Genomic DNA, 19,629 nt, shown 5'->3' on the forward strand with positions numbered 1-19,629 from the left:
GGGACAGAGGACCTGGTGCTGAGGGGCTGCCTTGGATGGGGCTGAGGTGAGGAGGAGGAAGGGGTCTTGCTCCCGCAGCCTCCCTGCCTCCTCTCGCCCAGGGGAGGGGAAGCAGTCACCCGCAGAGCCGTGGCTCTCCGCACCAGCGTCACCGTCTCTGGGGGTGCCGGAGGGGAAGGGGTCCTGACGAGCCCCCTGTGCCACCCCTGCAGGGACCGGATCCCTTTGTGTAGCCGAGCTGGGGGGGGGAACGGGCTGAGCCGGTGCTGCCGTGGCCCCGGCGCAGCCGACACCGGCTTGGGGAGGCCGGGGCAGCCGGCTTGAGTCGAGCTCCTTTTCCCCAGCGTGGTTTTCAGGCTGCCTGGCTCCCCGTGCTCTTCTCCACACTGTACCCTGGCCCTTGTGGGGAGAAGGCTGGGCTCCCCGGGGGGGAGATCCCTGGCTCGTAACCCCACGGAAGGAGCCCCGGTGCTTTCCACCCCGGTCCTGCCCTCGGCACCCACCGACAGCAGCTTCACCACCGGGGATGGTGGCTGTGGCCCGCTGTGGTTGCCATCCCGGCGGGGACCGGGCACGTCCCTTCCCCGTGCCGGGCTGGCAGACGGGACCCTGTTCCTCCGCCAATTTGCGAATGCCACAGGAAGATGGCTCTCCTTCTCCTGCCTGTTTTCCCGGTGCCCAAAGCCGCCTCCGCTCCAAAGACAGGCTGTTCCCAAATGTGAGAGGAAATTGCTAAGAAGATAATTGAGTAGCCAATTAATTAGCTAACGATTAATGTAAGCATCCTGCGGAGGCAGGCCTACAGCCACCCTGGCCGTGTGTTGCAGCGATGTGTCACTCCCGGTGCGGTGAGAGCTTCCCAGTGCCCTGGGCTGGGTGCCCACCAGACCCCTACGCCTCTGCTCTGCCGGAGCCAGGGGCACGCAGCCGCCGTGGCCGGCAGGGTGCCGGCGTGGCCGGTGACGTGCCGGGGTGGCTCATCGCCTTCAGCCAGGAGCAGGGCAACGGGGCTGGGGCTGGCGGTCCTCGCAGGGTCCCGGCGCGGACGCGTGCTGCCGGCGGTGCTGGAAGCACGGCTTTATTTTGCTCGCGGGGCCGGCACGCAGGCGGGGAGGGGTGGCAGGGTTGGGCCCAGCCCGGCTGCCACCGCGCCAGCTGCCGGCATCGTGCCGGGCTGGGTGCTGGGGCTGCGGCGGGAGCCGAAGCCGGGCGTTAGGAGAGCAGAGAGTGGAGCAGGGCCAGCGCCAGCGCCAGGGCTGCCGGCGGGAGCCGGGCTGTGCCGGCACCGTTGGTGTACCCGTAGTGGGTCCTGCACGTCCCCTCCAGCTCCTCGAAGGCGATGGGCGTCTCGTGGGCAGCCATGCCTTGCAGGGTCCTCTTCACCTGCAATGGGGGACAGGGTGGGCTCCCGCAGCGAGGGGCAGTCCCCGTGCCCCACACAGCCTCCTGTCACGTTGCACGTCCCCGTGCCATCCCGAGCCCCGCACGTCCCCGTGCCCCCCTTCGTCCCCTGCCCTGCGTGCCCCTGTGCCACCCCGTGTCCCCATACATCCCCAAGTGCCATACGTCCTGATGTCCCACTTGTCTCTGCCGTCCCCGTGCCCCCGCTCACCTCCTCCACCTTCCTGAAGACCCGGAGCAGGTTTTCAGCCAGGGCCGCCCTCACCTCTGCCTCCGTCCAGTTCCTTGCCAGCAGCTCGGCCACCAGCGCGGGGTACGTGGAGACGTCCTCCAGGCCGGTGGGGAGCCTGCGCCAACCCGCAGCTCGCAGCCGTGCCGGGGGCAGCCGAGACCGGCGGCACCCCCAGCCACCTGCACAGGGCACGGGCGAGACCCCCCCCCCTCCCTGACCGTGACAAGTCCCCACAGCCGGTGACGTGCTGCCCCGTCCCACCAGTGTGCCTGTCGCCCACTTCACCTTGTGACGCCGTCGTAGTCCCCGCCGAAGCCGACGGACTGGGCACCGGCCACTTTCTTCACGTGGTCCATATGGTCTGCGGGTACGGAGGGGCTGCGGTGAGCGGGGTGGGGGGGTGACACTGCCACCCTCCCACCCACCCGGGCATCCGCCTCACCTGCGACGTCGGCCAGCGTGGCCGTGTCGCTGCACGTCACGTACGCGTTGTAGAAGTTGATCATCACCAGGCTGCCCGTGGAGGCCTGGGGGAAAGGTGACCCTGAGCCCTGCGGCCCCCTCCCCGCCACCGCCCGCCCCCCCCCCTCCGTGCCCCGGCGCTCACCACCATCCTTAGCACGTCATCGGGCACGTTGCGGCGGTGCGGGCAGAGGCTGTAGGCGGACGAGTGGCTGAAGATGACGGGGGCTTTGGAGAGGCTGAGCGCGACCTTCATCGTCTCCGCCGAGACGTGGGCCAGGTCCACGATCATGCCCAGGCGGTTCATCTCCTCCAGCACCGTCTGCGGGGACGGGGACAGGGCTGGGGCCAGTGAGGGGTGCACGAGGGGCCGTGGCAGCCCTGCATGGAGGGGGGGGAACACTGTGCACCCGCTGCTTGGCTTAATAAGCCAGCATGGGGCTGGTGGGTGCCAGTACCACGTCCGTCCCCCCCCCCCCGGCTGCTGCTCCCAGGCACGGCTGCCGACGCTGTCCCCACTCACCTTCCCGAAGGGTGAGAGGCCGTGGTGCAGAGGCGGCTCGTCCCCGGTGTCCACCAGCCAGTTGTCAGCCCTGCGGAACGGGGGAGAGCATCAGGGCGGACCCCCAGCCACACGACCTGTCGTCCCCCCCCCCCCCCCCGCTGATGCTGCCCCTGTCACCCCCATCCCTGTCCCCACCAGGGGCTGCTACCAAGGGGTGTTGCAGCTGTGGGTGAGGGTCATGTAGCGGACGCCCAGGTGGTAGAAGGTGCGCAGGACGCCCAGGCTGCTGTCGATGGAGTGGCCGCCCTCCACCCCAATGAGACTGGCCACCTTCTTGCTCTGGAAAGCCTGCTGGATGCCTGCGGGAGGGTGGGGGACATCAGCTGGGGGGGGCACCGGGGCACCCGCATCCCCCGGGGCACCGGCATCCCGTCCCCGCTCACCGGCGCTGTCGACGACGCAGGCGAAGGTCTCGGGGTAGAGCTCACACATGCGGTGCACTACGTCGATCTGCTCCAGCGTGCGCTTCACCGCGTCCTTGTTCTGCGTGTCGCAGGGTACGTACACCGACCAGAACTGCCCGCGGCGGCACTCGGTGAGCACCGGGAGCCCGGCCCTGTGCCCGCTGCCGCCTGCCCCGGTACCCCTGCCCACCCCGGTGCCCTCCCCGGTGCCCCTGCCCATCCTGGTGCCCCCCCCACCCCCCGGTGCCCCCGACCGCCTCGCCATCCCACCTGCCCGCCCACGTGCCCGCGGTGCAGTTTGGGGATGTTGGTGTGGGTGCCGTTCAGCAGCATGAGGTTGGCTTCTGGCAGCCCCAGCTGGTTGTTGAACTTCTTGAGGAGCTGCCAGGGCAGGTCGTTGTGCCTGGGCAGGGGAAGGAGCGGGAGTGAGGGGGTGTCTGTCCGCCTGGCTGTCCGTCTGTCCAGCCAGCCTGCCCATCTCCCTGTCTGCCCACCCATTCCCCACTCATCTGGCCAGCATTCCACCCACCCACCAGTCCATCTGCCCACCCATCCGCGTCCTCTGCCAAGAGCCACCCAAGCGGCTCCGTCCGGGAGCTGGGGACAGGTCACTCCCAGGGGACAGCCCCATGTGGGACCCCCTTTTGCTGGCCAGCGGGGAGCCGGCGGGAGGCTGGGGACCCTTCTGTGCACCCTTCCACCCGCCATCCCCACTCAGCCCTCACACCCAGGGGAGCCAGCCCGGCATCCCTACGACAGGGACGTCACCGTCACCGCTGCGGGGATGTAGGGACATCGTGGCCACATGGTGTCCCGCACCCAGCGGTATCGCTGGGGAAGTGCTGGGAGCCAGACGCACGGGCGGGCTCCCACTTCTCCCCTCCTGCGTCACGGTCCCCACATCCTCCGGCTCTCCCTGCTCCGCGCCCGTTTCCACTGCCACGGCACAGGGCTGGTGCCACGGGGGACCCCCGCGGAGGACCCAAGCCCCCTGAGGCTCCCGGCACAAGACTGGGAACATCCCTTAGGACACGACCCCGTGGACCCGTTTTTGCCCCAAGCAGGGACTTCCCCCGGGGCAAACTCGCCCCCGGCTTCCCGGCACCCTGCCCGCTCCCGGCTGGGCTGCACCACCGGGGATCCCCTCGGCCGCACAGCCCCGGGGTGCCCGGCACGGGGATCCCCCCAGCAGGGAGAGGGCTGTCCCCAGTGGGGTTTTCTGGCCAGGGTTTTTTCTCAGGGTGCCGAGAGCCACAGCCCTGCCGCGGCAGCCAGGCACGACGGCGGTGCCAGGCAACCTTTGCTCACCCATCGACGACTGGCGTGGCCGTCATGATGCGCTCGGCCTCTTCCCGGTGATGCTGCCCGGCGCAGGGCAGCAGCAGGCGCAGCACCAGCGCCAGCGCCAGCACGCTGCCGCCCGGCATCTTCACCCGCTCGGTGCCGCTGAGGGACGAGCCGGGGCGACCTGCACCGCTGCCGTGAGCCTTCTGAGCACACGCACCGGGACGGCTGCCCCGGCTCACCGTCCGTCCCCTCCCGTCGTAAATAAATAACCAGGAGCCGCAGACGTAACCCCCACCCTGCGTGCCCTGTGCCCCGGCCATGGCGGTGCCCAGGCACCGGGACGGCATGGCGGCGGCCTCCCCCAGCCCGGCCCCGGGTGGCAGAGCTGCACCGGGGCCTCTCCGCATAGCTGCGGTGACGGTCCCAGCCCCTCTAATGCAGCCCAGATTTTTTTTTTTGCTGGGAAAGTGCCGGTCCCATCCCCGCTTTGGCCTCCCCAGCGCTGGCACCCGCCGGCACCCCTGGCTGGGTGCTGGCATCGCCGGCATCCCCGCCGCCAACGGGCAGGGGCCGGCACCCCTGTCCCTCACTCACCCCGGTCCCGGGATGCTCGGGCAGCTGCTGCCTGCAATGGCTGTGAAATGTTTTCCGGCTTGCGTGCCGACGGCGGGGCTGGGACGGGCTCCGGCCACCCCAGAGCCACCCCCTGACATGGCGTCGGGCGCTGGGGAGTGGCCGAGTGCCAGCGCACCCCGCGGCTTTGTGGTGAAGCCGTCTCGCCATGGAAGAAGGGCTGGGGGGCAGCAGCCGGAGCGGCGCGACCCCGGCGTGGGATTGCCGACGGTGCCGCATGTGTGCCGGGTTCCCTTCGCCCCGTCCCACGGTCCTGATGCAGCATCGTGTGTGGGGAAACTGAGGCACCCGCTGGTCCTGCGGCCCAGCGCCCACGGTGGGGGGAACGCCGGCCGGCTCCTGCGCAGGGGCCGGCGGTGGCCGCGGTGTCGTGCGCGGCAAGAAGCATCGTGAGGCTGCTGGGAATGGCACAGAGCCACGTGGAGAGAGCCAGCCCCGCTCCTCGTCCCAGGGTGCGCCGGGATGCGAATCCCTTCCTCCGGCACGGTGCCGGCCGCGGGGAGCCCGGCCGTGGGGCACGCGGGCTGGCACCCCCGGGGTCACCGCGGGCTGCCGTGGCCGGCGAGGCTCCCGGCACCCTTCCCACCGCTGGGCGAGCGGGGTGCCCCTGCCGGCCCCCCCCCCCCCCGGCTCTCCTGGCTGCGGCGGTGGGTCTGGCTGCGCGGGACCCCCGTCCCATCCCGTCCTGTCCTGGGGGTGTCCCAAGCCCGGGGCCATCCCGCAGCCCCCCTGCCCCGCAGCAGCGCTCTCCCGGCGATGGCCCCAGCAGGAATGTGCCGGGGGGGCCCAGCCTCCCGCCCGCCGGGACGCCTTCCTCTTTTGCAGCTATTTAAGACCGGTCGCCAGCACGTCCCTCGCAGTGGCCGGGCCATGGATCGGATGGAGGTGACCGAGACCTTCGCCGGCATCTCCCTGCCCGGCCACCTCCACACCCAGGAGTCCCTCGGCTTCGCCGTCACCTTCCCCTTCCGTCCCACCGACGTGGTCATCGCCACCTACCCCAAATCAGGTGAGGGTCGGCGGGGCGAGGGGCAGGTGGGGGGGGGGGCGAGGAGGGAGCCGGCAGGGTTGGGGGACGGGGAAGGGACTGGGGGGGCAGGGGGTGTCGGTGGCACTGGGGATCCCCAGGCTGGAGGGGTGGGGGGGGCACGGGCAGGCTCTACCACGCAGCCCTTGGCTTGCCGGCAGGACCGGGAGCTGCCTGCGTGGCTGGGAGGGGGTCGGACTCGGGGCCAGCTCTTTCCCAAGCAGGGCCCCCCCCCCCCGGCCCCCGCAGCCCGGTGGCCACCAGCCCCTCTGGGCACAGCGCAGGGGACCCCCGGCCCCAGCCATCGGCTCCCACCCCCCCAGAAGCCCGGCACTGTGGGTGGGGGGCAGCCGCCCCCACACCCTCCCCAGCCCCGTCCCGTCCCCAGCCCTGGACTGGTGTGACTGACTGGTGGGGGCTCTGGGGGTCCCAGACGGCACTGCCAGCCCAGCTGCTGCCCCGTGCCACGCTGTGCCGTGCCAATCCGCGCCACGTCGCGCTGAGCTGTGCCGATCTGCGCCACGCCACCCTGTGCCGTACGATGGCACGCCATGCTCTGTTGTGCTGTGCCATGGCGTACTGTGCCATGCCGTGCTGAGCTATGCCATGCCATACAGCGCTGTGCTGTACCACGCCATGCCATGCTCTGCCCGTCTGTGCTGAGCAACGCCGTGCCACGCCATGCCATGGTGTGCCATGGTAAGCCGTGCCATGCCGTTCCACGCTGTGCCATTCCACGCTTTGCCATGCCGTGCCGTGCCGTGCCACGCGGTGCCGGGCGCAGGGCTGGCGCTGCCCTGATGCCCGCTTCCCCAGGCACCACCTGGATGCAGGAGATCCTGACGCTGCTGTTCAGCCGCGGGGACGTCCTGCCGGCCAAAACCATCCCCAACTGGGAGCGGGCGCCCTGGCTGGAGCAGATCTACTTCAGGGAGGCACTGCAGGATACGGCCGCCCGCCGGCTCATCACCACCCACCTGCCTGCCCGCGTCCTGGCCCCTGCCCTGCAGCAGAGCAAGGCCAAGGTGAGGGGTGGGGGGGGGACGGGACGGTCTGGGGGTTCCCCGCAGGGGTATGCTGTGCCCACGGGGCTTCCCGCAGCCAGGGTGATTGCCGGGGGCTTTCTGAGCGGGGCAGAGCGGAATCCCCCGCTGGCCGTGGGGCTGATGCCGTCCGCCCCCCCCAGGTGATCTACGTGGCTAGGAACCCCAAGGACGTCGCTGTCTCCTTCTACCACTTCCACCACTTGGCCAAGTTCCTGCCTGACCCCGGCTCCTTCGACACCTTCCTCACGCGGTTCCTCGAGGGCACGGGTAAGGGCTGGGGGGGGGTCCCTGGGGTCCCGGGACTCGGCCACGGGGCCCCTCCATCACCCCCCCACCTCCCCCCTCAGTGCACTACGGCTCCTGGTTTGACCACGTCAAGGGCTGGCTGGCCCAGCGGCAGCTCCTGGACATCTTCTACGTGACCTACGAGGAGCTGCACCAGGTGAGCCGCGGCGTGTGTCCCCCCCGTCCCCGTCCCCGCCGGCTGCCCGGGGCTGACCGTCCCCTCCGGCGCAGGACCTGCGCGGCACGGCGCAGCGGCTCGGCGCCTTCCTGGGCTGCCCGCTGGGACCGGAGACGCTGGGAGCCCTGGAGCAGCACTGCAGCTTCGCCACCATGCGGGACAACGCCATGGTCAACTACTCCCTCATTCCCGCCGAGATCATGGACCACAGCCAGGGATGCTTCATGAGGAAAGGTGATGGAGGGGGGGGGACGGGGTGCGGGGGGACACGGGGGGGTGCTGGCCCCGGCTGCAGCCTCCCTGTCGCCCCGTCCCCTCCGTCCCGCAGGCGTGGTGGGGGATTGGCGCGACCACTTCTCCCCCCTGCAAAACGCCCTCTTCGACCGCCTCTACCAGGAGGAGATGGGCGACTTGGAGCTGCCCGCGCGCTGGCCCATGGCTTGAGGGTCCGAGGAGCCGGGGGGGGGGCCGGTGGCACTCGGCCCTGCCACTGCACGACGCGACTGGCCCCCCCCGCCTGCTGAGCCCCACTGTGTGGGGGGGCACCCTGCATTGGGCGCAACTTATACACCCCCGTACATCACCCCGGGGGCCGGGGCTGCAGTGGGGCTGGGGTTTGGGGGGGGGACATGCCGGCTGCATGATAATCCCCCCCCCGGGGGACAGGGGACTTTTCCGGTAACACATTGCAGGCATCCTCATGGCCTTCCTTCCCCTGGGGTGGGAGCACATGGCCGTGACCCCCCTTCCGCCCAGCCCGCCTTGCAAAAATAAATATTTATTGCTGTTTACAGCCAGGCAGCGTGTTCTCACGGGCGTGGGACGGGAAGCGGCGTGCCGACGGCGCCAGCGGCGGGAAACACTCGGCGTTATCGCGGGCCGCATCGGGGTGCGGACCCATCCCCGGGGACCTTATCTGTGGTGGGGGGCAATGGCCGGGTGGGCAGCGCAGGAGGCCGTGGCGGGCTGCCAGGCCCCGCGGCGGGGTCACGGCACAGCTGCACGGTGCCGGTGTTTGCCGGCGGAGCTCGCACCACGGCGCTGGCTCCTTCAGCGGCACCCAGGGCTGCCAGGCCCCCGCCGTCCTCCCAAGGCCCCCCCATCCGTACCCCACTGCATCGTCTGCAACCCCCTCCAGATACCCTCTGCCCCCCCCATGCCCCCTGCACCCCAATGCCCCTTGCCCTGACCCGGTGCACCCCTCATGATGCTTTGTGGGGGGGGGCTGCAGTGCCCTGACCAGCCTCGCTGGATGCCCCCCCATGCCCATCTCCCCTCCTGGGGTGTTTGCACCCAGGGGCTTGTCCCACCCTGGCCCCCCCCCAGCATCCTGGGGTGCCCCAGGCGGACAGCACCCCCAGCCCCTATCCTGCCACGCTCCAAGGAATTGCCGCATCGAGCTGCTTGGGAAGCACAGGCACCACCAATAATTAACCGCTGGCTTAATTAACTGGCCTCCACCAGGACAGCGTGGCACAGTGCCGGGGCGGGGGGGTGAGGGCTCAGCCCTGGCACGAACAGGACCCCTCGCCAGCGCTCGGCCGAGCCCTGCCGCCGCTCCCCAGCCCCGCTGCAGCGCCGGCGGGTGCAGCCCGGCCGGGTGACACCGGGAACCCCCAGCCCCGTGGGGTCCCCCTGCACCCACCGGTGGGGCACCCAGCCAGCCAGCCCCACAGATGGGGGTGCTGGGGCAGACCCCTGCCCGCGCCGAGGGCCGGCTGCCGCCGCAGCCTCGTCAGGCGCCGGGTTTCTATGGCGACGTCTATTATCCTGTTTTATAGGAGATGAATCAGGAGCTATAAATACGCGGGTTGATCGGGGTGGTGCGGGCAGCGCGCTCTGCCTGCACGCAGGAGTGCCGGCGGCGGGCAGCGCCAGAGGGTCGTGGCGGTTCAGCGTGGCCATCCCAGTGGACGGGTGAGTGGCTGCCCCGACGGGGACGGGCTGGCACCCCTGTGCTGGCACCCAGGGTGATGGCGGCATCCCCGGTCCCGGAGCCCGGCTCGGTGGCACCCGCCTGGCAGGGTCTTGGGTGGCCCCTGCCCCGCGACGGCTGCCCCGGGCCCCAGTTTCAGTCCCTGTGGTGGCTTTGGGTCACACCCCGCTCCGGTGGACATCGCCGCCCCAGGAGCATCTGCCGGCACCGGGACGGCAACACACGGCGGGTGAAGGACACGTGGCACACGGCACAGCGTCACACAGCGCATGGCAGTAGGCAGCTGGCACACAGCGAACAGCACCCGGCGTTTGGTGCAGCGAGCAGCGCGCAGCGCTTGGCGTGCTGCGCATGGCAGCGGCGTGGCACAGCGCCCGGCGTGCAGTACATGGCACATGGCACAGTGCATGGCATGCAGCATACAGCACATGGCGCATGGCATATGGTACACAGCACATGGCACAGTACATAGCATATGGCACACCGTACATGGCACATGGCACACGGTACATGGCACAGTACATAGCACATGGCACACGGTACGTGGCACACGGCACATGGCACAATGTACAGCATGCAGCATACAGCACATGGCACAGCGTGTGGCATGCAACCCACAGCACATGGTATAGCACACGGCACACGGTACATGGCACACGGCACACGGCACGTGGCAGAGGCAACGTGCTGGGCAGGGGCAGGAGGCGGGTGCCGGCGCTGCCTCCACTCCCGTTCCCGTGGCCTGGATTTTGGGGCCGCGGCAGCCGGCAGTGGCACAGCAGGGCAGTCGGCTGCTCCGGCGCAACTTGAAAGCGGTGGCTGCTCAAAAGTACGGCAGCTTCAAAGCGCCGGCGCTCCCCTGCACGCTGCCAGTCACGAATTCCCTTAAATATAGGGGCAGCCGGAGCGGCCGGCGGCAGCGCCCGTGCGGGCAGCCGGGGCTGGGGGACACGTTCGGCTCTCGCTTGCTGCCGGCCAGGGCTGGGCAGCGTGGTGGCACGGTGAGGGGCACGAGGGGGGCCGGGCAGCACCCCGAGAGCTGCCTGTCCCTCTGCCCGCGCCCCGCTGAGCACCCGGCAGGGAGGTTTGGTGTTGGCGCCCAGAGAGCACGCGGCACGGGCACGGGGCTGGTTGCTTTATTGGGGGGATCCCCCCACACACGCTGGGGGGGGGGGTTCGTCATGCAGCCTCCAAACGACGTCACAGCGACAGAAAAGCGGGGACCGAGGGGACAGCAGGGATGGAACGGGAACGGGCCACGGGGCATGGACCACTGGGACCGGGCAATGCCCGCTGGGGACCCCCAGTCCCCTGGGCAGCGCGGGGAGGGGTGCCCTGCACTGGAGCACCGGGACCATCCCCGTATTGCGCTGCCGGCTCCCGGTGCCCCCCCCTGCCCGGCAAGGAGGGGTCTGCAGCAGGGTTGGGACCCGGCGGGGACCCCGTCCGTCCCCACGCCACGCTGCGGGGAGCGGGGGGGCTCTCACTGGGGCGAGCTGAGGTTGGAGTCGGGGGTGTCGGGCTGGGGGCAGCGGGGGGGGAAGGCCTTGTAGCTGTAGTACTCCACCACCTGCTTGGGCACCTCCGCCAGCACGCACTTCGCCAGGGCCGTCGGTGACGCCTGCGGGACGGGGGACACCGGGGGGGACGGGTGAGTCAGGGCACGGTGGTACCCACCTGCCCCGGTGTGAGGAGCGGCACCCACGGGGGCACCGGCATGCCGTGCCGCGATGCTCGGTCCTGCCGTGGGGACGGGAGGGGACGGGAGGACCGCCGATGCCCCACTCACGTTCTTGAACTCCCGGAAGGGGACGAACTGGACTATGTCACGGAGGACGGGCTCGCCCCTGGGGGAGCGCAGGATGCCGTCGTCCCCATCCAGGATCTGCATGTCGGTGAAGTCGGCGTTGCCCACCCCCACGATGATGATGGACATGGGCAGGTAGGAGGCGCGGACGATGGCCTCCCGCGTGTCCGCCATGTCCGTCACCACTCCGTCCGTCAGGATCAGCAGGATGAAATATTGCTGGGGGGGGGACACGGATGCTTTGGGGCGGGGGGGCTGCCTGGCCCCACTGCCGGCCCCAAGCGGGGGGAGCCGGACAAGGGCTCCGCTGCGATGTGGGAGCAGCCACAAGTGGCACGAGCGTGCCAGGTCTCAGCCCAGCCTGTAGCCCACCGGCCAGGGACAGCGGGTACCTACCGAAGCCTCCTTCGTCCGCTCCTCGTTGGCTGCCACGCGAGCCACCTTGGAGATGATGGGGGCCACGTTGGTGGGGCCGTAGAGCTGGATTTTGGGCAGGCAGCTCTGGTAGGACTCCACGACGCCCTGGATGCCTGTGGGGGGATGTGAGAGGTGAGGGGGGGGGGGCAGCACCAGGCTCTGGCACGGGGATGGGACCATGGGACCAGCCTCCCCAGCCCCATCGGAGCTGAACTCACCCTCGCACTCATCATTGTCAGGGTTGAAGTTGATGGCGAAATCGTGGGAGACCTGGAGGGCGAGAGGGGAGGGGGCAGCCAGGGCTCACCCACCCGCCATGGCCCCCGGCACGTGCCGAGCCCCACAGGAGCCACGGCCAAGGGTGCCTGGAGGGACGAGGGTGTCCCTGGCGTTCCATGGGGCCCCAGTGCCCTGACCACCCCCTTACCTCATACTTGGGGGGGATCCTCGCACCAAAGCCCAGAGCTGAGAATTTCTTATCGCTGCAGGGGAAGAGGCGTAAGGAGCCCCGGCACCGGCACTGCCAGCACCGGGGTGCCCATCACCGGGGTGTCCTGGCCCTGGGGTGGCCGACACTGACCTGTCATAGTCCTGGCAGATCTCACCCACCGCGACCAGTGCCTTGAGGTACTCGTTGGGCTGGTAGGGGTTGATGTAGTGCAGGGAGCAGCTGTTTCGGGGGTCCCCGTTGGAGGCCGTGAAGTCAATGGCCACCTGGCAGGGGGGCAGCGGTGAGGGTCCCCCCCACGGCGAGCAGGGCCACCACCACGTCCCTGCTCGGATCGGGCGGCTGTGCCGGCCCCGCTCGCCGGCACCGTGGCACAGCTGAGGCTCGGGGGAGCCGGGATGCACAACCCACGGCCCCTGGCCCTGGGGACGGGCGCTTGGCCCGGTGCCGGAGCCCCTGCCCGGCTGCCGGCGCTTCGGAGCGGGGGTATGCCGCTCACCGTGAAGTGGATCTGGCAGCCGCCCATGATGTAGTCCAGGAAGGAGTAGACCCTGTGGATCTTCCAGAGGGACCTGCATCAGCCGGTCCTGCCCCACAGCAGCCGGGCACGGCACGGCACGGCACGGCACGGCACGGCACGGCACAGCACGGGGGTGCTGCTCACCTTCAGGTCCAGCAGCACCACGACCCCCGAGTTCTTGTAGTTGCGCTTCTTGATTTTGTACTTGGGGTTCATGCAGTCCCACTGCACCTGTGGCACGCAGCACCCGCGCTGCCCGCAGCCCCCCCAGCCCCAGCGACGCGGCCCCGTGCGCCGGCACCCCCCCGGCACCCCGCAGCACCCCAGCCCCACGGCTCTGCAGCACTGCGACCCCACAACCCCATAACCCTGCAGCCCCACAGCCCCATAACGCTCCAGCCCCATGGCTCTACGACCCTGCAGCCCCACAACCCCGTAACCCCGCTGCCCCACAGCCCCAGGTTGCAGCCGCCTTCCCCGCTCCCGGCCAGACCACAGATTCCAGCCAGCCCAGCCAGGACCAATTTCCCCAGAAGACCCCAGACCCACCATCCCTTCCCCAAAGAGGGGAACAGCGAGGGGAGAACGGCCCCAAAACCAGAGGAGGAGCTGGGAGGTGCCTCCTGGAATGGGATCTGCTGGCAGCACGGAGGGGAGACCCCACAGGCTGTCCCCGCGTCCCCACGCCCACCTTGTTCTCCCCCATCGCCTTCTGCATCTCCTCGAAGGTGGTGAAGAACTCCCCGATGAAGTCGTGTTTGCCCCGCGAGTCGTAGTCCCACACCACGCACTGCGGCGGGGGACGGCTCAGCCCCGGCTGGGCAGCACCTGGCTGGGGGGGGGGGCCGCACACCCACGGCCCCCCAAACTGCACCCAGCCCCAGCACCGTCCCCGGCGGCTTGGGGTCCCCGGCATGCCGCTCGTGCGGAGCCGCGGGGAAGCCAGGAGACACGTGCCCCCCGGGGCAGGGGTGGGGGTCCCCATCACCCTTCCTCACCCTCAGCTTCCTCTTCTCCTCGCAGCTGCAGAGCGAGTTGAGGGAGACCTTGAAGGGCTCCCAGATGGGGCTCAGGTTGTTCTTCACCACCTGCGGGGGTTGAGGGGGGACTCAGCGGGGCTGAGCAGCCGCCGGGGCGGCCACGGGCCGGCCGAGGGACAGATCCTGCCCGGGGCCTCACCTCGGTGCGGTATACCAGCTGCTCGCTGCGATCGTCGTCGATGCGGTAGATCTCCAGGAAGGGATCCGACTTGCTGAAGAGATCCTGGAGACGGGAGGATGGGGCAGAGCACCATCCGCCCTGCCCACCCTGCCCGCCCTGCCTGCACGGCTCCCCTTGCCCGCAGGACCCGGCTCACCTTGTCATCCAACTTCTTGGCCCGGAAGGCGAGCTCCACGTAGCCGTTGTTCCCCGAGATCTCCTCCGAGATGACCTGCGAGGACAGGCGGCTGTGGGGTGCTCAGCACCCGGCACAGCTTCGTCCCCATGCCCTCCCTGCCAGCAGGGACCCTGAGCCCTCCCCACCCCCAAGAACCTGGGGGGCAGCTGGATGACAGCTAGGACACGAGGAGGGTCATTGGGGACCCCCCCCATGTGCCCCAGCTCAATGGCCCCCACCCCAGCTCAGTGCCACCCACGCGCCCCAACGTGGTGCCACCCCGGGGTCCCAGCTCGGTGCCGCTCCCGGCGCGGGTTCGGCTGCTCACCGTGATGGTGGACTTGCCCGCGAATTTCCCGTACTTGAGGAACAGCGGCTTCGTCACCCGCTTCTGCGCCACGATCTGCAAAAGCCGAGGGGTCGGGGAGGGGACGCCGCCGGTGGGTGTCCCCGGGGTGAGGGGCGCGGGCTCACCTGCCCCACGGTGCACTCCATGCCCCCCAGGAAATCATCGTCGTGCGTGCCCACGCCGGCGTGCCCGTGGCTGTCGTACACCTCGAACCGCAGCTTCTGCACCTCCTCGAAGTAGTAGTCCACCGTGAAGATCTTGGCGAAGACGGGGTTGAGGTTGCTCTTGATGATCTCGCTGCGGTCCACCTGCACGGCGGGAGCTCGGCTTGGGGGGGGGACAGCGGGGCCAGAGCCCAGTTTGGGGCCGGATCTGGGGCCAGTGGAGCTGCCTAGGACCTTGGGATGCCGGAGCTCACCCGGAGCCGGGCACGGGGATGCAGGAACCCAGGGGCAGAGGGATGTGGGGATGCAGGATGGGGGATGCCGGGCAGCTGCCGGGAAGGACCAGCCCTGCGCAAGCGTTTACCTGCCCACGCCGGTTCCCAGGTATTTGGAGACACCGGCTCGGGCAGGGACGTGTGCCCCCGAGGGCACACGCGGGTCCCGGGGGCACTGCTCCCTCCGGAGCTTGGGGCAAACCCCGTGGTCAGTTCGAGAGGACGCTCTGACTCCGGACCACGGTTTGCCATGGCTCTACCCAAGCAGGAGCAACGGGCTAGTGCCCAGGATGAGCCCCTGTGCTCCCCACCCCAGGCTGGCCAAGGGCAGGGGCCACTGGCCACCGTGGCCCTGGCAGGCGGGTGGGTGCTCAGCGTCTCCCGGCCACGCCGGCAGCGGGTGCCGAGCGGCTTCCAGGAGCCTCCCCCGCACCCCGTCCCTGCCAGCGTTGACTCAACAGGACGCATCCTGGCCAGGGCACCCTGCCAGCCCGCCGGCCCCTGCCCACCGCCTGCCTGGTCCGGCAGCATCTGCGGAGCCCGCGCCGCTGCGGCGGTGGCAGGGCCACCCCATGCAGCACTGTGTCTCCTGCGTGGGCGCTGCCAACCCCACAGCCCCATCATGGGGGTCCGGGTCTCGGTCACCTCAGCCCCTCCAGCGCCAGCCCCTGCCGGCGCGTCGGGCCGTTTTGGCTCTCGGACCCAGCGGGCAGCGGCTGAGCCGGCTTCAGCCACCGTCTCGGCTGGGCTGGGGGACGTGTTCTGGCAGGGACATGGAGGGGACAGCTCACAGAATCCCACCAAAGGGTGGTCCAGGAGGGGCCCTCTTGCCTCTTGGATCTGGCCCTTGCACGGCACGGCACACAGAGCGTGGGATGGCACACCGTGGCACAGTAGGGTACAACTGGCTTGGCCCGGCACAGTCTGGGGAGCCGCAGCTGGCACAGGGCCCCTCGCCGCCCGCCCTGGCTCCGGCTCTGGCTCTGGCGAGCAGAGTCAATTACACGCAGAGGGATTTAGCGCTAAATCTGCTGGCTGAGCAGCAGTGATTAGTGAGCGCGGAGCTGCCGGCACCAGCCCAGAGCTAAGCCGTGGGGGAGAGATGGGAAGGAGCCGTGCCAGCCCCAGTGCCGGCCACGGCTCGTGTGGGCACCACGGCCCCACAGCACGGCACAGCGAGGGGCACGCGGCCGCAGTGCCGGCCCTGACCCCCTCTGAGCTGGCTGTCCCGAGCAGGATGAGGCCAGCCCACAAGCCCTGATCCCCCCCCAGGGGTGGCCAAGGTGTCCCTTGGCCCTGGCCCGGGGCAGCGGAGCCGTGCTGGAGCCACGCACCGTGGGCACCCTGTTCCCCGGCTTTACCGGAGCCCCCGAGGACTCGCTCTAACCGAGGTGTCTGCGCTGTCCCCATGCGCTGCCGAGGGTCCCACAGCACCCTGCCCTGCTCCACGAGCCTTGCGCTCTGTACCCTACACCTCGTGCCCTGCTCCCTGCACCGCGAGCTCTGCGCCTTGCGTCCAGCATCCTCTGTGTGCACCCTGCACCCTGCTCTGCACCATCTCCTGCACCCTGCACCCTGCTCTGCACCCTGCGCACCGGCTCTTGCCCTGTCTCCAGCCCCACAGGCATTGCAGCCACCCTGGGGCTGTCTCTGCTCCCGGTGCTATCGCAGAGACACAAACTCTGCGCCCAGCACCCTGCACCCAGCCCCGCCACGGCCCCGATGACAGCCGGCCCCCGCCGTGCCTCGCTGCGGTGGGTGCCGGCGGTGCCCCCCACCCTCCTACCTCCATCCACTGGCCCTGGGACTGCATCAGCAGCAGGACACAGGGGTCCGACTTGTTGAGCGTGTCGCGGTCCAGGAGATGCTTACAGCTCACCCGCAGCTCCACCTTGGAGAGGACGGCCAGCGGAGCCTGGGGGGACGGCTCGGGGGTCTCACCCATGGTGGCCGTGGCGCGGTGGGTGGCCGGGCGCGACGGGGGGCAGGCGGCCCCGTGGGAGAAAGGCATGCGGGGGGAGCGGGGCGGCGAGGGCGGCCGCTGCCTTCGTTGCCGTCAGGGAGCCGGGCAGGCGCCCGTCATGCCCGGGGCACGTCGCCCCGCAGTGCCAGGCGTGGGGCCGGAGCCCAGGTGCGCGGCGTCAGGCAGGTCCCCGGTGGCAGCGGGTGTTGGTGGGGAGCGGGGTGGGGTGATCTGGTGGGTGGAGGGGACCGCAGGGACCCCCTCCGAGGTGGGGTGGCCGGTTCCAGTCCCAATGGCTCTGCAGGGCCCTGCAAGGCGTCAAAGCACAGCGGGGTGAGCCGGAGCTGGGACACCCCTCGTGATGCTGCCCGCGGACCCCCGAGCGCCAGCCAGCCCCACGGGTGCTGCTGTGCCCCCGTTCACCCACCAGCCCCCTGGGCCGACCAGGGGTCCCGTGGGGCTGTGTCCACCTCTGCTCCCCCCCCCACGCCCAGGGGCAGGATGCGTCCCACCGGGAAGGGGCACCCGAGTGGGGCCGGGATGCTGTGCAGGAGCGGGGGCTGCGCAGGCAGCCCTGGGCCCCCACCCCGGGGTGCCCTTCCTGGCGCTGGGGAGCAGAAAAATCCCCTCCTGCCCCTGCAGGCAGCACACCCCCCGTCCGGGCAGGGCTCGCCGGCAAGGGCAGCGGGGACGCCAGGTCCTTGTCCGTGCCGCCGGGTGATGCTGGCAGTGCCGGCCATATCCCGCTGCCCCAGGCAGGACTGGTGGCACCCCAGGGTGACCCCCCCCATGCTGGGGACGGGGGCCACCCTCCACCCGGAGGCTGGTGACACTCAGCCAGGCGATGCTGCAGTGATGGGTCATCGAGGGGGTCTGCCAGCCCCAGCCTGGGGCTTGTACCCCCCAGCCAAACCCCCGGGGGCTGCCTGGCTCGGGCTGAGCAGCACTCCTGCCCGCACCCCAGCGTGCCCAGCCCGGCCAAAGTTTCTCGGCAGAGTCACGCGTGGCCCGGGTCCTCCCTGGCACATGGCTCTGGTGCCCCAGCTCCGGCGGGCATCGTCCTCTTCCCTGGGATTGTGGGCACCCCTTGGCATCCCCCAGCGGAGGGGGCACCGGCTCCCACCCTGCCCAGTCAACCCCCTCACCTGGGTGCCGGTGGCCTGGGCTCCGCACACGGCCGGGCCGAGGGCTGGGGTCGGTGTGCCAGCCGAAGCCGGTGTGCCAGCCGGAGCCGGTGTGCCAGCCGGAGCTGCCGCCGCTGCCACCTCCACACAACTGACTCAAGCTGCAGTTCGGGAACGGAGCCCTAAGAGGGAGACGACAAGCTCCGTTAACTGCCTCGCTGCCGGTACCGGAGCGGAGCGTGTCCGTGGCCATGGGGGCTGAGCGGGGTTCCCGGGGTCCCCGGCACCGCTGGCGGTGCCAGGGCAGGCGCTCCTGCTCCTGGTGAGCCACCTGTGGCACAGCCCTCGCTCCCAGCACCCCACGGCCCCTCGCCCTCCCCAGCCGCTCCCCGTGGGGTGCCCTGGGCCTGTCGCGGTCGTGGTCCCCCGCCACGTTCTCAGCCGACACCCCACCGCAAGGACGGGGTGCCCCAAAAATGCCGGCTGTCCTCCCCACGCGCCGGAGCACCCGGACCCACGCTCCACGCACGCAGAACCCCGGGCGCCCCGTCCGCCGGCCGGGGGGCTGCCCTGGCACCCCCCACCCACGCACGTCACCCCAGCACTGCGGTGCTGTCAGCTCAGCTTTATGAAAGATGATGCAATTAGCCCATATTTGGAGGGATTAAAATGCAGATAGGGCTAATGAGCAGGAGGGCACTGCAGGGCCCTGGGCTTTGGGAGCTAATCCCCAGCCTGCATGGCAGAAATAGGCCACCCTCCTTCCCCACTCCTCCTGCAGCCCCACGGCACAGCCCCGTGGGGCAGGAGGCAGCCGACCCACAGAGGGGACGCAGGATCCGACCGCAGGCTCGGGCAGCGGGGCTGGGAAGGATGAGCTAGCAGCCTGCCGTGGCACGGGCAGCCCCACGCCAGGTAGCTCTTGCCCCCAGCGTTTGAGCAACCTCGGGTTCATCCGGCTGTGCCGGGGCTCCCGCCAGCCCCTGTGCCAGAGCGCTCGGTTGTATCTGATCCCCAAGTTTCTGTCGTCCTGCTAATGAAAACAAACGATTCAATTATCCCAGCAGGGGCGATTCGCAGCGTGGCCAGGCTGCAGAACGGCCCCAGAACTGCTTAGCCAGCGAAGGGACCGGGTGAGTGCTCCCCGGAGCAGGACGGACCCCAGCAATGCTGCCCCATGACCCATTGCGCCCGACCCCACATCAGCCCCCTGCCCTGGGGCAGGCAGAGCCCAGGACCCCCCCAACACACCCACCAGGATGGGCCAGAGGCCCCAGACCCTTCTCCACGGAGGAGCCGGGCTCCTCTCCGATGCCACGAAGGTATTTCCTTAAAGAAATGACCTCGCTCCCCCCACGCCCCTCCAAAATCAGGGAGGAGGATCCCACACACGGACAGTGCAGGGCACAGCCCCCGTGAGTACAGTGGGCCCCCAGGTCAGGCTCACAGGGCAAACAGCCCACGGGTGACACCCACGACGACACCCCACCTTCTACAGCAGAGCCAACTGCTCTGCCTGACACAGCACCACAGGCAGAGGGCTGGAAATAATTAAATTTGCAATACTGGCAGAGCAGACAGGTAAGTGGGAAGCAGACAAAGCTTGTCAGGGAGGGGTTATCCCAAAAACCCTTGACTGGCAGCTTCAGCCACCCCACAGACAGTGAGACAGGGTCAGGCTCTAGCACAGGAGGGAGCCCAGGCTGCCTCCCTGAAGGGAGCTGCGCA

The 19,629-nt window shown here is 69.9% G+C and overlaps 3 protein-coding genes across 4 annotated transcripts; 1 reads left to right on the top strand and 2 right to left on the bottom strand.

Moving 5' to 3' along the window:
* Positions 1–1,061: 1,061 nt before the first annotated feature.
* On the bottom strand, positions 1,062–5,091 carry DPEP1 (dipeptidase 1). 2 transcript variants are annotated; one of them, XM_052795290.1, is made up of 11 exons: positions 4,946–5,091; positions 4,373–4,532; positions 3,335–3,467; positions 3,044–3,176; positions 2,809–2,959; positions 2,619–2,688; positions 2,241–2,417; positions 2,076–2,160; positions 1,919–1,994; positions 1,613–1,748; positions 1,062–1,383 (listed from the first exon to the last, which is right to left on the bottom strand). In XM_052795290.1, the coding sequence occupies exons 2-11, from the start codon at positions 4,489–4,491 to the stop codon at positions 1,213–1,215; spliced, it is 1,251 nt and encodes a 416-aa protein (XP_052651250.1). In that variant the 5' UTR covers positions 4,492–4,532; positions 4,946–5,091; the 3' UTR covers positions 1,062–1,212. The 2 variants fall into 2 exon arrangements, with proteins under 2 accessions (XP_052651250.1, XP_052651249.1); XM_052795289.1 differs by lacking the exon at positions 4,946–5,091 and having other exon boundaries at positions 4,373–4,726.
* A 575-nt stretch (positions 5,092–5,666) lies between these two features.
* Positions 5,667–8,317, top strand: LOC128145371 (sulfotransferase 2B1-like). Its single transcript, XM_052795296.1, has 6 exons — positions 5,667–5,993; positions 6,828–7,036; positions 7,198–7,324; positions 7,405–7,499; positions 7,574–7,754; positions 7,849–8,317. The coding sequence occupies exons 1-6, from the start codon at positions 5,741–5,743 to the stop codon at positions 7,962–7,964; spliced, it is 981 nt and encodes a 326-aa protein (XP_052651256.1). The 5' UTR covers positions 5,667–5,740; the 3' UTR covers positions 7,965–8,317.
* A 2,311-nt stretch (positions 8,318–10,628) lies between these two features.
* Positions 10,629–18,067, bottom strand: CPNE7 (copine 7). The gene is made up of 16 exons (XM_052795280.1): positions 17,923–18,067; positions 16,601–17,085; positions 14,501–14,683; positions 14,355–14,429; positions 14,006–14,080; positions 13,828–13,911; positions 13,647–13,736; positions 13,340–13,438; positions 12,793–12,879; positions 12,628–12,687; positions 12,261–12,394; positions 12,108–12,162; positions 11,899–11,950; positions 11,660–11,793; positions 11,246–11,482; positions 10,629–11,077 (listed from the first exon to the last, which is right to left on the bottom strand). The coding sequence occupies exons 2-16, from the start codon at positions 16,823–16,825 to the stop codon at positions 10,940–10,942; spliced, it is 1,728 nt and encodes a 575-aa protein (XP_052651240.1). The 5' UTR covers positions 16,826–17,085; positions 17,923–18,067; the 3' UTR covers positions 10,629–10,939.
* Between the last annotated feature and the right edge of the window lie 1,562 nt (positions 18,068–19,629).

The sequence above is a fragment of the Harpia harpyja genome, chromosome 9 (genome assembly GCF_026419915.1).
Source record: "Harpia harpyja isolate bHarHar1 chromosome 9, bHarHar1 primary haplotype, whole genome shotgun sequence".
Classification (NCBI taxonomy): Eukaryota; Metazoa; Chordata; class Aves; order Accipitriformes; family Accipitridae; genus Harpia; species Harpia harpyja.

Excerpts from the sequence above, each read along its gene's own strand:
- DPEP1 (XM_052795289.1), bottom strand. The coding sequence starts at position 4,698 with ATGCCGTCCCGGTGCCTGGGCACCGCCATGGCCGGGGCACAGGGCACG. Across the intron at positions 2,689-2,808 it reads CACAGCTGCAACACCCCTTG|GGCTGACAACTGGCTGGTGG; the intron begins GTAGCAGCCCCT and ends CCCGTTCCGCAG. Across the intron at positions 2,418-2,618 it reads GCCTCTCACCCTTCGGGAAG|ACGGTGCTGGAGGAGATGAA; the intron begins GTGAGTGGGGAC and ends CCGTCCCCGCAG.
- LOC128145371 (XM_052795296.1), top strand. The coding sequence starts at position 5,741 with ATGGCCCCAGCAGGAATGTGCCGGGGGGGCCCAGCCTCCCGCCCGCCG. Across the intron at positions 7,325-7,404 it reads GCGGTTCCTCGAGGGCACGG|TGCACTACGGCTCCTGGTTT; the intron begins GTAAGGGCTGGG and ends CTCCCCCCTCAG. Across the intron at positions 7,500-7,573 it reads CCTACGAGGAGCTGCACCAG|GACCTGCGCGGCACGGCGCA; the intron begins GTGAGCCGCGGC and ends CCTCCGGCGCAG.
- CPNE7 (XM_052795280.1), bottom strand. The coding sequence starts at position 16,825 with ATGCCTTTCTCCCACGGGGCCGCCTGCCCCCCGTCGCGCCCGGCCACC. Across the intron at positions 14,081-14,354 it reads CGGGCAAGTCCACCATCACG|GTCATCTCGGAGGAGATCTC; the intron begins GTGAGCAGCCGA and ends CTGTCCTCGCAG. Across the intron at positions 13,737-13,827 it reads AGCTGGTATACCGCACCGAG|GTGGTGAAGAACAACCTGAG; the intron begins GTGAGGCCCCGG and ends CAACCCCCGCAG.